This window comes from Acinonyx jubatus, chromosome E3, assembly GCF_027475565.1.
Source record: "Acinonyx jubatus isolate Ajub_Pintada_27869175 chromosome E3, VMU_Ajub_asm_v1.0, whole genome shotgun sequence".
NCBI classification, from domain to species: domain Eukaryota; kingdom Metazoa; phylum Chordata; class Mammalia; order Carnivora; family Felidae; genus Acinonyx; species Acinonyx jubatus.
This window is the reverse complement of record NC_069398.1, coordinates 13,198,768-13,214,656: the sequence shown is the minus strand read 5'-3', so window position 1 is coordinate 13,214,656 and position 15,889 is coordinate 13,198,768. Positions and strand designations below refer to the sequence as shown.

Genomic DNA, 15,889 nt, shown 5'->3' with positions numbered 1-15,889 from the left:
TGGTTCCTTAGTAAGAGTTCCTCTCTTTAGTTCTTCCTTTCTAAAGAGAGAGAAAAAAAAAAGCCAACTCTCTTCAAACACACACTCCCCACCACCACACGCTCACACACAACGAAATGGAGACTGTGAAGAGAGGCAAGACCGTCCTCGGCCTGGAAATCAATCTGATTCTCTTTTATGTTGGTAAGGTCTTTTCTTTCCTCCTCCATTTTATTTAATCAATCGCTACTTCTCACCTAATGCATTTATAGTTTAAGCCCCTACGGATTAATTTTTAAATGTCTAACACTATGGAGATGGTCTTTTTCCCCCAAGAGAAACAGGTTAATAAAAGAACAGCTGAGAAAAAGTTTCAGATTGACCTCGAAAATTCCCTTTGCTGCCTTAGGGAAGAGCACCTCAAAAAACAAAAGACTTGAAAATGTTCTTAAAATCGAATGTGCTGCGGGGCGCCTGGGTGGCTAGTCAATTAGGTGTCCAACTTTGGCTCAGGTCATGATCTCATGGTTTCTGGGTTTGAGCCCCGCTGGGGGCTCTGTGCTGACAGCTCGGAGCCTGGAAGCCTGCTTTAGATTCTGTGTCTTCCTCTCTCTCTGCCCTTCCCCAGCTTGCATGTGCTCTCTCTCTCTCACTTTCTCAAAATTAATAAACATTAAAAAATATTAAAAAATAAACATTAAAAAAATTTTTTTAATTGCATGTGGTCATCAACAATGTAGTTTCCATACAGGCAAACTCGTACTGCACATGAGAGGCACTAAACAATATGTGCTGAGAATCTTTTCAAAGAACAATGTTTCTGAAAAGCCAACCTGGTGCAAATTAAACAAATACTTGTCATTTAAAAAAAAAAAAAAGCTGTCATGGCTCCTTCCATACAGCATAACCATCTTATATCTATTTTTAAAATTCTGCCTATACTGGTTTTTGTCTAGGAAAGAGAAAGTGGCTTTAATAATCTATCTTATCAGAGTTGTGATAAAGCTAATAATCTCAGTTGCTCACAAAGTCTGGGTCATAGGACAGGGAAGGTGGCAAAGCTCTTAAAATTAATTTTTTTCTCATCTGTAAATAAATAGATCAAAATGTTAACAGTGGTTATTTTGGGCAAAAGGACTATGGGTGATTTCAATAATATTCTGATTTTTTCCCCTAATCCATATATATGGTTTTCCTAAACTATTTTCATTAGTGTTTTTTTAAAAGAAATTTTTTTAACATTTATTCATTTTTTGAGAGACAGAGTGAGTGGGGGAGGGGCAGAGAGAGAAGAAGACACAGAATCCGAAGCAGGCTCCAGGCCCCGAGCCTTCAGCACAGAGCCTGACGCGGGGCTCGAACCCACAAACCATGAGATCATGACCTGAGCCGAAGTCAGACGTGTAACCAACTGAGCCACCCAGGCTCCCCTTCATTAGTGTTATTTTAAACAAAAATCCTTATCTTTTAAAGATATCCTCTGACAGATGTGAAGAGAGGATAACTGAGATTTACCTAAAATCATGTAGGAGCAAAGGACCAGGTCAGGGGAGAGACGGACAACTTTGGGACAAAGAACAGCAGGGGTGTGTGCTAGCCTGCTACTTCTGCCTAAGCTTGAAATTCTCCATAATTAGTGTCGAAAATCAGTTTTCTATTTATTTTCCAGCTTGAATCACAGTAAAGTGATATTTTTTTATTCCCTCCACCAAGAAGATAAACTTTCAACCTTTTCAGCGGGTCCTGAGTTGAGAGAGAGACAGAGAGAGACAGAATCCTATGGAACATGAGAATTCTTAAAGAGAGCTTCGTAGGACCAGGCTTGCTGTGATCCGTTATCCAAACTTCTCTCTTTTGCAAAGATGTTGCTTAACTGGTGCAGGGGAGGGACGGCAGTTTCCTCACCAGTCAGGCGCTCACAGAGGAAACGGCTGACCGCTCTCGGCTCTCAGACTAACGGTGTAGAAGTCGGAAATCATTGGAGATACACAACTCCAAAGTTGCAAATATTTCTTTTTCCCCGGGGCCTTAGTTCTCCAAAATGTTTAAAAGTCAGCTTCCCTTTTAAAATGCTACCTGAAAGGACTTCAAACTGTTACATCATGGCGGGTCCAGCTCCAAGTCAAATCCCTAGTACATATTGATGATTATACCTTGTGAAGTGTTTGTACTTCTAGGGGGCGCCTCTGAATAGGAGACGTGAGGCTCATTTACCAGACATAGGAGTGAATCCAATCCCTTAGCTGAAGACCAGTGAGAAGCCTGCTGCTTCTCCAGGTGACCTCCCCCTCTCATTTGGCCTAAGCTCCTAGCTCATCTCAAACTGTACATATACTGAAATTAAACCATGGTGAGAATATATTTGCATCACAAATGCCAAGATTCAAATTTTAATTCCTCTTCTGGATTAAGGGTATGGGAAAATTGTTAAGTTAAAAAACAAAGCAAAACAAAACAAAACAAAACAAAACAAAAAGCCTGTCTGAAATTCAAGCCATCAGACCACTTGGATTACTTTTCTATTTCATTTACAGCAGGAAAGGACAAACTCAGACAAATAAGATCATCTGGAACACATAACCAGTTAGGTTAAAGACCTGGTTAAAGTCAGGCTAAAAACCTGCATGAATTCCAATTTGCTTCAACCAATACTGTTTTATGTAGGCCCTCCCTCACCCCAAAAGGGGTTCAGGCAGATCTTCCCATTTATAAACACCAGAGTGGTTTTCCACCTCACGGGCCCGAGATCAGAAGGCCAAGGTGGGGACCCAGCCAGCGTAACTTCGCCAAAGTGCATGGCAGAGAGCAGTAGACTGGGTGTGTGTCTGGTCCTAGCCCTGCTGACACCTGCTGAAACGCCCACAGTTATCTCTAAAATGGGCATCTAACGCCATGGGAACTGAAGTGGTGAGAACAGTGGCAGCAGAAATAGCCTCCTTTCATTAAGTACTTGTTAAGGCTTAGCCAAGGAAACATTGCTTATGCATCAATGGTCTCACTTAGACTTCATACTAACTCCACGAGCTGCATATACCGTCCTCACTCTGCTACACATCACAGAGCTAGGATCCAAACTCAAGTCTGTGCTCTTTATTACGACACTGTTCACTGAACAAGATAGAAGCTACCGGGGACTACAAAGCAGGGTATCAGTGCCAGGAAGAAATCATGTCTGCTTAGCTGTGGCCAGGCTAGCTCATTAGGCCTCTGCTCAGTAACCGAATACCCTGTAGGCTAAGCCAGGGATGTATTTCGGCAGGTGTGCACCATTGTCTTTTATGTTTTCCGTAGGGACAACCAGGCTTTACAAAGGAACAATTGTGAACTGCCATGAATTCCTAGCAATGCCAACCCCCACAAGGCAAAAAAAAAAAAAAAAAAAAAAAAAAAAATCCCTTGTGCTCCTGTGTCCTGTGCCCAGTCATCAGCAGCGACACCTGCATTGAGGGGCTTTGATACCCATCACCACAGTGACTACAACACTGTGAGGCCAGGAGTACAGATAAGGAAACAGGCTCTGAGAGATCAAAGGAAAGCTTGTAATCACACTAGGAGTAAACACGGGACCCCAATTTTTTTGACTCTGGATCTGCAGCCACCTCAGCCTGCAACGCTGATTTCACTGGCACCTCTCTGTCCTCAAGTAATCAGATGTCACAGCAAACCAGCAGGTGAAGGTCAGGAAATGTGGGGAGTCAGGAAAAGTGAGGACCACCAGGGTTTTATTAATACAGTCTTACTTGTGCTGAGAACAGGGAAAGAAAGGAATCTGTTTGGGGTTCCCTAGCCCCAAAATGTCAGTTAAATAAAAAAGCACAGGCAAAGGGAAGTGAGAAGCCCACTAAACATGGCTCATCTGCTTCTGCCCACAGGTGCTGCTCGTGCCTGTATAGTCTCGGTCTCTCAACCACAGTACCTCGAAGTGGACCACACCCAAGAAGCCATAACCATTCAGTGTTCCTACTCCCATGTGGGGTGCCCCGCAGAGCAACCAAGAAGCCTGTGGTTTCGCTATGGAGCTCACCAGCCGGAGAACCTCTGCTTGGATGGATGCACCAGCGATGCGGGCAAGTTCACAGTGAAGGAAGCCCTGACACAAAATCAGGTTTCCCTCACTGTGAACAGGGTGACTCTCAACGACAGTGCCATCTACATCTGTGGAATAGTCCTTCCCTTTTCAAAGGAACCAGGAGCCAAGCGGACCGGAGAAGGGACCATGCTGGTGGTGAGAGGTCAGTCAGCTGAGGCTTTGCTTGGCTCTTTAAATGCATGAAATTGCTTATATGTGGAGAGTAAGAGAGAAATGTGCTAACTCGGTACACTAACCAGTGAAGGGCGTGATCTACCAAAGGGAAACTCGGGGTGATTAGCAAACAGCTTGTTCAGGAACTGCGCTGGCGCTGCGCCATCTAGAACAAAGCATAAGTGACCAATAAATTGGACTGGGGAAAAATATGCAATATGGAGAATAAACACAAATTTGAGGAGAGCCATGGGGAGACCTCCGACCTTACCCGTTCTGTAGGACAGAAGAACAGAAAGGGATCAGTGTGACTCTGTCTTCTTGAGATTTGCTAAAAACCTATGACCATTTCCTTTTTCAAGTGAGGATACTGAACCTAGCTACATCTTACAAATTAAGATATTAAGAAATTTCAGGAAAAAAGTTTCACCCGGAGAAGGGAAATAAATCCTTGACCGTTTTTGATCTCTTCCCTTAAAAAGGACTCTGGTATGATCACTGAGATCACTAAAATACTAACTCAAAATCAACAAGCCTTATGGTTTCAAAATAGGACTTTAGGGACACCCTGAGATCATCCTGTATTATAATCCCTGCTTTTAATTAGTGGTGTTCTAATGGGCTTTTGGTTATCTCCATTGTCATTTAACCTCAGTTTATTCTCACCTATAAGATAAATTATAAATGAGTTAATAAACACAAAGCACTTTCAGTGTTGCTTGGCTTATAGCAAGTACTCAATAAATGTCAGCTACAGATATTAAAACAAATACGCAACTTTGGAGATTTGTGTGTGTGCAGTATATCTCACTGCATTAGTCTTCTATTAAAAATGTTAGCCAAAACTAAAAACAGTTTGTAAAGAGATAGAGGGTCTCAAAACTGCAAGCTCATGTGAAAAGAGATTCTTCTCTAGGAAGAAATGAAAGTATTGCTAAGAAATGAAAATATTGCTAAGAGAGACCTGGCAATTTCCTGCCTTTTCTACCAAGCTCCTAATTTAGCCCTTGAAACATTTTTTTGAAATTTTACAGACATGCTTAATTTGTTAGTTTCACAACAAAAATGTATGTTATACAAACCGAGTTCACAGGATGAGCATCTATGGCATATTTAGTTAAAAAGTGCAGGTTATTCAGATAAGTTACAAATCTAATTGTATTTTGTGCTTCAAATAATCAGGTAATTGAAGACATGGCAGATTACTCTCTCTCTACCTAGAGCATGAGATACTTGCAAGGAGAGAGAAAATCAGATTGTGAAAATGAATTCAATAATTCTACTTCCAAACTTTATTAGAAAGAAGGGGCACATATAACAATGTGTCTTTTAAGGATGTAGTAAGCCCTAAGATCCTCAGTGAATGGCCTTATCAGGTCCTTTCGCAGACTATGCTATTCCGTTATGTATACTAAACAGTTCAAGGTTATAAACGTCAGCATTAACAAATGCATAGCAAAATATCTTAACTCCATGAACAGACTGTTGGTGACACTCGTACATCATTTCTACCAAAAGAAATGTTAAATGCTCTTGAACTGTCCTGAAATGTTTACCTAACTTCACATAATGGGTTATATAAAATGCTATATTCTTAGCATTATGACAAGTAATTAATTGAATTTAAATTTTTTTTTAGTTTTCAAAATGAGAAACAGTTTTGGTATAACACATTTAAAGAACTGATGAACTGGTTTTAATTAAATATACCTGAGTATCTTTTGAATTAAGAGACCCTGAATAAATTTTTACACGAACAGTCAGAGCAAGTTCATGTCTTATCTCTAACACTTGTAGCTCCAGTTGTACTTTATACATGTGTTTGCAATAGTTTCAATAGTGACTGTAGTTCTTTGTTTTTGTAATTAACAAAGAAATGAAGGGGCTCCACAGTCTCCTGATAGCTGTTCTATCACTGCTCTCTATCTACATGACTGTTGTTCTCGGGATCTTCGTGGTCCTCTCCAAAGTAAGTCAAATTTCCTTGCTCTAGATGTCCCTGTAGCCTTGAATATTATCATAAGGAAATAATTTTCACCTCTCCACACGTGAGGCTCAGAATTAGCTTACCTAATTAATTAACATCCTCCTGTACATCTGCAGGAAACACCACCTGCAGGAGTAGTCTATAGAAGTGTAAATTTTCATCACTGAAGTTATTATTAACTGGAGTACACAACTTACAATGTTTCCTCTTTACAACCTGTAATATGGGAATAAGAGATCCTTTTTTATAACTATCTTATATGCTATCTTTCTGCTGCGGAGCATTACAGTTATCTTAAAAAAGCCTAAGAATAGCCTTTAAGAGCAAAAAGGGGTTAACAAAGAAGCTGCCTTAAAATACTTTTAAAAGGCCTGAAGGTTTTGAGGAGGCTGGCTAGTCATATAAGAGGGGGTACATATGTGTTATATTAGGATTACTACAAATCCTATAATCAACATCAGTCTGAGTTATTAGTATAATAAAAGCATCTCAGAAATGCTTTGTAGAAGTTAACTCTTACTGTATATCATTTAAATATTAAATTAGTTTAATCTTAATATGGTATAAGATATCTGCTGCAACTGTTTTGAGTGCATAAAGTGTCTGATAAGACTTTCCTTTTCCTCTTGACAGTCAAAATCTAACTCTCTAAGAAACAAAGAAACAGAAGACTCACAAAAGGTACAGACCAATGCTTGTCAAATGCCTTTAAAATGGTGGTTGGTTGTAACTATTTCAAACCCACAATAATTAAACACAGAGAACATCACGGTAACTTTCAACCACAGATACCATTTCTTTTCTTTTTTTTTTTTAATATTTTAATTTATTTTTGAGAGGGGACAGAGAGAGGGAGAGAGGATCCAAAGAAGACTTTGCACTGATATAGGGCTTGAACTCACCAAGTGTGAGATAATGACCTGAGCTGAAGTTGGACGTTTAACCGACTGAGCCACCCAGGCACCCCTGATACCACTTCTTTCTGTTTTTAATTTCTTTTTTTAATGTTTATCTTTGAGAGAGAGGGAGAGACACAGCATGAGCAGAGGAGGGGCAGAATGTGAGGGAGACACAGAATCCAAAGCAGGCTCCAGGCTCTGAGCTGTCAGCACAGAGCCCGACGTGGGGCTCGAATTCACGGACAGCGAGATCACAACCTGAGCCGAAGTCAATCACTTAACCAACTAAGCCAGCCATGTGCCCCCCACCCTAGATACCACTTCTTATTACTGAGAAACTCGAGGATAATCTCAAGTGGTAAACTAGGATTTAAATTAGATTATTCTCAACCACAAACCCTACCTCACATACTCAGAATACAAAAGTTAATGGAAGTATAGACGTGCTGGGGGTGGAGGGTTATTTCCTCAGACTGGAGGCAATAACGAAAGAAAAAGTTCAGAGGATGTACAATAATAATCACTTCTAGTCCTAAGAGAGACAGGCATTTTTTTTCTCATTTGTGTTTATAGAAGAAGAGTGCTTGGCGTATTTTTCAGGAAATTGCTCAAGAACTATATAATAAGAGACGCGTGGAAACAAGACAACAATCTATAAGTGTAAAATATCACAAAGACGTAATGCAGATATAAAGCATATATATCTGTTTGGCTAAAAGAGCTAAGCTGCCAACGAGCTGTCAATAATCATGTTTTCCTATAAAGTAGGAGTCTGAAAGGGACTTTCACATATGATGCAGGTTTATAGAGAACATGTTTTGATAAATACATAACAAAGGACATTTGCCACAGTATTAAATACAGACCAGGCTGGCATCTTAGTAACATGGAATCTCTCAGAAACACAGTGGATACAGGCAGTGTTTTCGATTCAGACAAGGATGCTTTTGTGGATTGTGAGACCCTTTGGTACAATATCTTGCATGCAGTAGTGGGCAATAAGTTCCAAACATTTGGAACTTGGGTCAAATTATACAGAAAACACTACTAGTAAGGCAGAAATAAGTTCACATTAGAAAAGATGAGCTAGGGGCGCCTGGGTGGCTCAGTCGGTAAGTGTCCGACTTCGGCTCAGGTCACGATCTCGCGGTTGGCGACTTCAAGCCCTGCGTCAGGCTCTGTGCTGACAGCTCAGAGCCTGGAGCCTGCCTGGAATTCTGTGTCTCCCTCTCTCTCTGCCCCTCCCCGCTCATGCTCTGCCTCTGTCTCAAAAATAAATAAACATTAAAAAAAAATTTTTTTAAAGATGAGCTAATGAAAGTAAAAATTAAGTATTTCTTCAGTCTGAAGGATTGGAGTGGCAAGAACAAGCATTTATGTTATCTATAATACATCCAACAGGGTCCCTTTAAAGTCCCATATAACAGGTTTTCCAAACAAGATGCTGTTTGAGTGCTAGCAGAGCACATACTCAGTTTCCACAATGCACAGTCAGGCTGCTCAGATTTCAATTAAAATGTAGACAAAATAATGAACGTATACACTACCAAGGATTTTTCCTCCTAAACAGGAGCCAAGAGGGCAAATTAAGAGCCTGATACCAGGTGTTTTTTTTTTTTTTTTATCCAAACTTTTAAAAAGGATTTTCATCCAGGAGAGAATATAGTCTAAGTAGTCATTTCATACTTCAGTGTGTATACAAATACATCAAGAAATGGTCTCATTAGGGGCACCTGGGGGGGCTCAGTCAGTTAAGCATCTGACTTCAGCTGAGGTCACAATCTCACGGTTCATGAGTTCAAGCTCCGCATTGGGCTCTGTGTTGAGAGCTCGGAGCCTGAAGCCTGCTTCAGATTCTGTGCCTCCCTCTCTCTCTGCCCCTCCCCAACTCCCACTCTGTCTCTCTCTCTCTCTCAACAATAAATAAACGTTAAACAAAAATAAAATAAAATAAAAATAAAAATAAATAAATAAATAAAGTAAAATAAAATAAAATAAAAAAGAGATGGTCTAATTACCTAAGACACCACTGTGAATAATTATAAATGCCTGTTCACTCTTTTCTTGCTGAGGCTGGAGCATCTTTTTCTGCAAACAGGGAAAGATAAGTGTCCTGAAGACAAGTCTAGAAGTGAGTACTGTAAGCCAGGGCTCTCACAAAAGCATGTGAACAAGAAAATTAATTTTCAACAGAGCACAGAAGAACATCAGTGTAGCCCAGACTGGAAAACACTACAGGCCAAATAACCCTGTTACTTCAACAACAACATTGACAATAAAAATGCGATGAATGGAATCTTAATACTCTTAACAAAATATAATAAAGAATGAAAAATGCTTAAAAAAAAAAGAAAGAAAGAAAAGAAATTTGATTTTCAGTTCCCAAATCTTACTCTAAATACAGGGACACTAGTAACTGGACCTTTAAGATTACTGGAGGGTACTTGGGACACAGAATGCAAAAGGGCATAGTAGTTTGTGTTGCTTGCAGTGGGACATCATTGGTTATATAATCTTAATTATGGCTTATTATTTACTATTGCAGGAGAAAGGCAACACTTATGAATAAAGAAGAGCACTTTCTAACATGAAAAGCCACAGAAATGTTTTAATTTTCAATGAAGTCACTGAAAATCCGAATCCAGAAGCCGTGGCAGTGTTAATGGACACACAGGGCTTTACAAAAACAATCACAGGTAAATGGAAAAGATAATTACCTAGAAGGAAGAATGCCACAGTACAAGAAAATTATCACTAACAGTAATTACCAAAACTAAAACCCTACAAAACACAACTGAAAAATACTTTCCTAATTTGCCAGGAGAATTCTGAGTAGTCTAACATTTAAAAAAAAAAAATTTTTTTTAACGTTTATTTATTTTTGAGACAGAGAGAGACAGAGCATGAACGGGGGAGGGGCAGAGAGAGGGAGACACAGAATAGGAAGCAGGCTCCGGGCTCTGAGCTGTCAGCACAGAGCCTGACACGGGGCTCGAACTCACAGACCGCAAGATCGTGACCTGAGCTGAAGTCGGACGCTTAACTGACTGAGCCACCCAGGCGCCCCAAGTCTAACATTTTAAAAACTTCCATTTTCAAAACACATATCCTGTATTTGTTTCATTCAACATACGAGATGCATGATGACCGTTACCCTAAAGATTAGAGGTCACACTACATCCCTCTGTCCCGAGTGGAAGAACTGTCTTTGTGAGTGTGATAGTGACGGGCCAATTAAGACTAAGCTGGGAGGGAGGGAAGAAGATGGAAGCGAGATGCCAAAATCGTAATTAGAGAAACCATCTTAAAAAAAAAAAAGAAAGAAAAGCCATCTTGAAAAGTACCTTGGAGCAAGTATTATTTCTTCCGGTAAGGAACAGAGTAAGAAGATGAGCTAAAATATAGAAGATCCAACGCAGAAGGTTAGACAGAAAACCTCAGAACCTCAGAACAAATAAGCCACAACCAACCCTAGGTGTCAGTGTTGTGCCAAGTAACAGCACCAGCGAAGCAGTGGGCAAGGCAATACTGATTTTTAACTGATTTAGGAGGGAAAGATTCGATAAGGGGTTGGGTACAGCAAAGATGTTTATGGAATCATCACCATCTCACTGAGAAAACATGCTATGGATGGTTCTTTGAAAGCTACCTCACTGTAGAAATCTATTTTAAGTACCCACATGTGTACATTTGTTATTAAGAATGCATTACGATCTGTTTTTATTTCATTAAAGTGTTTCTTTTAAAGTGGTATTAAGTGAAGTGTATTCTATTTTTAAAACCCAGACAGAATTTTAAAATATCTTAAAAGCACTTGGTTACCTCAGTTGGTTAAGCGTCCGATTCTTGATTTTGGCTCAGATCATGATCTCACGGTTTGTGAATTCGAGCCCAGCATTGGGCTCCATGGTGACAGTACAGAGCCTACTTGGGATTCTCTCTTTCACCCTCTCTCTCTGCCCCTCCCCTGCTCACACACGTGCACGCTCTCTCTCAAGAATAAGTTAAAAATAAATAAATGGAATATTTTAAGAACCCTTTGAAAATGTTTTGCAATGACGGCTTCAATCAGTGGTCTCCAACATATGTACCCACATGTGCCAGACAAAAATGGAAAGCAAGCAGGAACACATGAACTCTTTTTGTGTGTTTGTATATGTACGTGTGAATGCCTATGTTGTATACTTGTGTGTTGGGTATAGTGTGTACATGTATGTGTGCATATATGTGTAACTTATACACAAAAGTAGAAATTAAAATGGCATAAAAGTCATATTAATAGACATGTTAATATTTTCTTCCTATAACCCAAAATAAACAGTCGTGTGTTCTCCTGGGTGTAAAGCCCCACTTTGAGACCACTGACCTGGATGAAATAAATGAATTTCTAAGCTACATGGCAAAAAAAGGTAAGCATTATCTAGGTGAATAGAAAGAGGTGGATTAGAGAATTTACTTTTCCTTTCTGGGAGTCCTTACATTTTGGTACTCCCAGGGCTGAAAATCTGCTGTTCTTTGTGTAACTTAATGAGAAGACAAAATCCCTGAGCTACATCAGTATTTGATTTAGAAGAAGCCTTACCCAACACAAGCAAGGGCTGTGTCTCCAAGATTGTTGTTGAAGCTCAAATTCAGAATACGTTCTCCTTTGGAAAAGTAGTTACATTCCCTCAGGTCATACATCACAGTGAATGATGTATATATTAATATCATCCTTTTATTCACCCATCTAACCAACAACAGCTGTTAGGTGCTACACTATTTTTTTTTTTAATTTTTTTTTTTAACATTTATTTATTTTCGAGACAGAGAGAGACAGAGCATGAACGGGGGAGGGTCAGAGAGAGAGAGAGAGACACAGAATCTGAAACAGGCTCCAGGCTCTGAGCAGTCAGCACAGAGCCCGACACGGGGCTCGAACCCACAGACAGTGAGATTGTGACCTGAGCCAAAGTCGGATGCTTAACCGACTGAGCCACCCAGGCGTCCCGGTGCTACACTATTATACAGTCAAAGGCCTTTCTTTCATGCCACCCTTGGATCACACTGACCTTGTCCTTCCCTAATCCCACCTTGCTCACACTCTCCTGCTTTTGCATGTACTGTTCTCTCTGCCTGGTAAAATACTTCCCAGATACAAACACAGCTGAAATGTCACCTCCTACATGAAACCTACCATAACCTCCCCTAGCTCTTAATGGGTCTTTCCTTCTCTAAACCCAGAGTACTCTGTCACATTTCTTATCAGATTATCCTGCCACTGTCTGCTTACATTTATCTTCTGTATGATTCTTCAAGTATCTTAAGACCAGAAGCAAGTTTTACATTATCTTTGTATTTCCACTGTCCAGTGTTCGTTGCCTGGTAAAAACTAGGCTCTCCAACACCTTTATGTGAAAACAACTGAATGCTGTTTCTATAGAAAAATATTTTTTCAGCCCGTCAACTGATATATGAAGCACACTTCACTCCCTGGCCATCGATCCTCACCCCTCTCCATAAGCAGTGTTTGTTGAATCCCTGGCAATATTAATTTTCCTACTAGCTGAGCATCCAGGCTTTTCACTGGAAAAAATTAAGCTACAGCTTTCTGTTCAGCTTTGAGTTTCCCATGGCAGTGAAAGAAGAATAATACTGAAAGAAATCCCAACAAGAGGGAAACAACAAAGACGTGCTTCTAGTGTCTACACACTACCCTCTAGACAAGAACACTTAAACTACATACCAAAAGATGTCAGCAGGATTTTCAGAATAAGTAATTTCTTTTTCTCTTCTACATAAAACCTGGGTGAACTGGAGACGCTGGCTAACAGGCATATAGTTAAGTCTCTGAGGAGTCAAGTCACATGAGGTGATGAAGAATGCACACTTTGAGACAAAGTTACAATGAGGACATCAGGGGCGCCTGGCTGGCTTAGTCGAAGAGCATGAGACTCTCAATCTCAGAGTCCTGAGTTCAAGCCTGGGTGCAGTTAAATGAAGAAATATTACAATGTATCAAACTGATTATTATTTTAAAAGGGAGAGATCTCAAGTAGGTCTGAAGGACACTGATGAACATTGCACACTAAAGGCCTGTTGAACAAATAGGATTAATAAAGCCACAGACAAAAATGAAGTAACAGAACAGAATGGGATGAAAGAAGTCTAACATGTATAAAATATCAACATTGACACAGATGCGGTGGGGCCCTATCCCATAAATGAGATTATTTAATACTCACAACAAACCCCAACATAAGCGTTAGCCCCGTTCTCACAGATGAAACACTAATCTTAATGAGAGGCCCGTGTTTCAAACAGGGCCAGTCCTCAAAGCCCAGGCCTTTTCTGTGGAACAGTCCTATCAGTCTTGCTGATTTCTATTTAGACTTTTGGGAGTTGTAAGACTAAAAATGTCAAATTTAACCAGAAAAATGACCCTAAAAGAAAGTGAGAAAGTTGCCAAAGGCTACTTCTCCAAAGGCACAGGCCTAACTGCTTTCATAGGAGAATTCTACCAAACTTTGCAAGAACAGAGAGCCACATTCAATTTAAACTGTGCCAGAGCACAGAAGAAAAAACTTCCCAATAACTTTTTACAAAGTCAGCAGAACACTGATACCAAAACATGACAAAGATAACATTTTCCAAATAAATAAAATATCAGATAGATATAATATTTTTATTTAAAATTTTTGTAGGTACAACCCAGTGATGCATTACAAGACCATCCCATCTAAGCCCAGAAATGCAAGGGTGGATATGTATTATACAAGTACTATTAATTTAACAAGTCAAAGGAGAAAAAACAGAATGACTATCTCCACAGATGATGAATATACAGGTAACAAAATTCAACAGCAATTCCTGACTTTTAAGCTCTTAATAAAACGAGATTTAAAAGAATATATATTTCAAGTCAATCAACAGCAATCTCAAGCCAAAAGACAGCATCACATGTAAAGTAGAAATATTCTCATTAAAGTCAAAAACAAGACAAAAACGTCCACCATTTAAAAAAACATTTTCTGGAATTAACTACCAATTCACTGGGGGGGAGGGGGGGACTCTAAAAATGAAAAGGAAGTAGCAAAATCATTTGTAGATGCATCAAGGAAACGCAAGAGAATCAGTAGAGAAGCTACTGGAAACACTAAAATAATTCAACAATCTAAACCGATTAAAAAATTAGTACATACACAAAAATTCAATTGCTTATGTTATGTACACCTACCATTCATTCTAAAATATGATGGAAGAGCCCTTTGCAACAACATGGATGAAACTGGAGGGCATTATGGTAAGTGAAATAAGCCAGACACAGAAAGACAAATACTGCATGATCTCTGCTCTCACTTATATGTGGAATCTAAACAAGTCAAACTTGAAGAACCAGAGACTAGAACAATGGTTGCCTGGGGCTGGAGGGTGGGGAAAATGGGGAGATATTGGTCAACGGGTCACCAACTTCCAGTTATGAGTAAGCTCTGGGGATCTAATGTATAGCATGGTAACTATAGTTAATAATACTACACTGTACACCTTAAGTTTGCTGAAAGAATTGATCATTTAAGTGTTATGACACACAAAAAGACTATGTGAGGTGATGGATGTATTAATTAATTTGTAGTAATAACTTCACAACATACAGGTATATTAAATTATCATGCTGTACACCTTAAAAACATCCAATTTTTATTTGTCAATTTCCCAAAAAGCTGGGAAAAAATTTAAGAGTTACAATAATGATAGAAGGAAAATTTCTATTTAACAATATCACACACATAAACACACCATTAGGATAAATGTAACAAAAACTGTGCAGGACGTTTATGAAGAAAAACTTCTGTTACTAAGGAAATTAAAGAATTCAGGGTGCCTGGGTGGCTCAGTTGGTTGGGCATCCGACTTGGGCTCAGGTCATGATCTCGTGGTCCGTAAGTTCAAGCCCTGCATCAGGCTCTGTGCTGACAGCTCAGAGCCTGGAGCCGGCTTCAGATTCTGTATCTTCTTCTCTCTCTGCCCCTCCCCAACCCAGATTCTGTCTCTGTCTCTGTCTCAAAAGTAAATAAACATTAAAAAAATTTTTTTTAAATAAGAGACACATCCTACTACTAGCTAGGAAGACTCAATATTCCCTAAATCAATCTATAAAATTTAAACTAGACCAACTAGTGCTGAAGTTGATCTGTTAAATAAATAAGCCAAGAAAAATCTGCAAAGGAACTAATGAAAGGGGGCTAATGCTGTGACATTAAAGCGTAGGATAAGCTTGGGCCCCCTGGGTGGCTCAGTCAGTTAAGCATCCAACTCTTGATTTCTGCTCAGGTCATGATCTTTCGGTTTGTGGAATTGAGCCCCTTGTCAGGCTCCTAGCTGTAAGTGCGGAGCCCGTTTGGGATTCTCTCTCTCTGCCCGCCCCCCCCCCCCCCCCCCCCCCGCTCATGCTTGCTCATACATGTGCGCTCTCTCTCAAAATAAATAAATAAACATTTTTTAAAAATGTATGATAAGCTACAGTAATTAAAATAGTTGGGTACTGGCATACACGGAAAGATACATCTTAATAGAACCAAATCCATAGGGGACTTCAGTCTATTTTAAAGGTCGAGTTTCAAAGCACTGGGGAAAAGATGACTATTCAATAAATGGGTTAGGACTGCAGGCTAGCTATCAGGACAACTCTTTCACAAGCAGTTTCACTCCTAGAAATGGACTGTACAGAAAACCTTACACCTGAGTTCCTTTTTTTTTTCTATGTCACCCTCTCAGTAAGGCCTTTCCCCGAGTATCCTCTTT

The 15,889-nt window shown here is 39.7% G+C and overlaps 2 protein-coding genes across 6 annotated transcripts in view; one reads left to right on the top strand and one right to left on the bottom strand.

The window, feature by feature from the left end:
- METTL9 (methyltransferase like 9) overlaps positions 1 to 15,889 on the bottom strand; it is a 49,583-nt gene that overhangs the window by 2,543 nt on the left and 31,151 nt on the right. The gene's annotated exons all lie outside the window — the stretch shown is intronic.
- Positions 35 to 13,968, top strand: IGSF6 (immunoglobulin superfamily member 6). 4 transcript variants are annotated; one of them, XR_008294731.1, is made up of 7 exons: positions 35 to 183; positions 3,852 to 4,211; positions 6,097 to 6,191; positions 6,843 to 6,890; positions 9,654 to 9,804; positions 11,430 to 11,517; positions 13,792 to 13,968. XR_008294731.1 is itself a non-coding variant. In XM_015067130.3 (5 exons), exons 1-5 carry the CDS (start codon positions 117 to 119, stop codon positions 9,675 to 9,677), a joined length of 594 nt encoding a protein of 197 aa, XP_014922616.2. In that variant the 5' UTR covers positions 35 to 116; the 3' UTR covers positions 9,678 to 10,033. The 4 variants fall into 4 exon arrangements, 2 of the variants coding, with proteins under 2 accessions (XP_014922616.2, XP_026898850.1); XR_008294730.1 differs by having other exon boundaries at positions 11,430 to 13,968; XM_015067130.3 differs by lacking the exons at positions 11,430 to 11,517; positions 13,792 to 13,968 and having other exon boundaries at positions 9,654 to 10,033.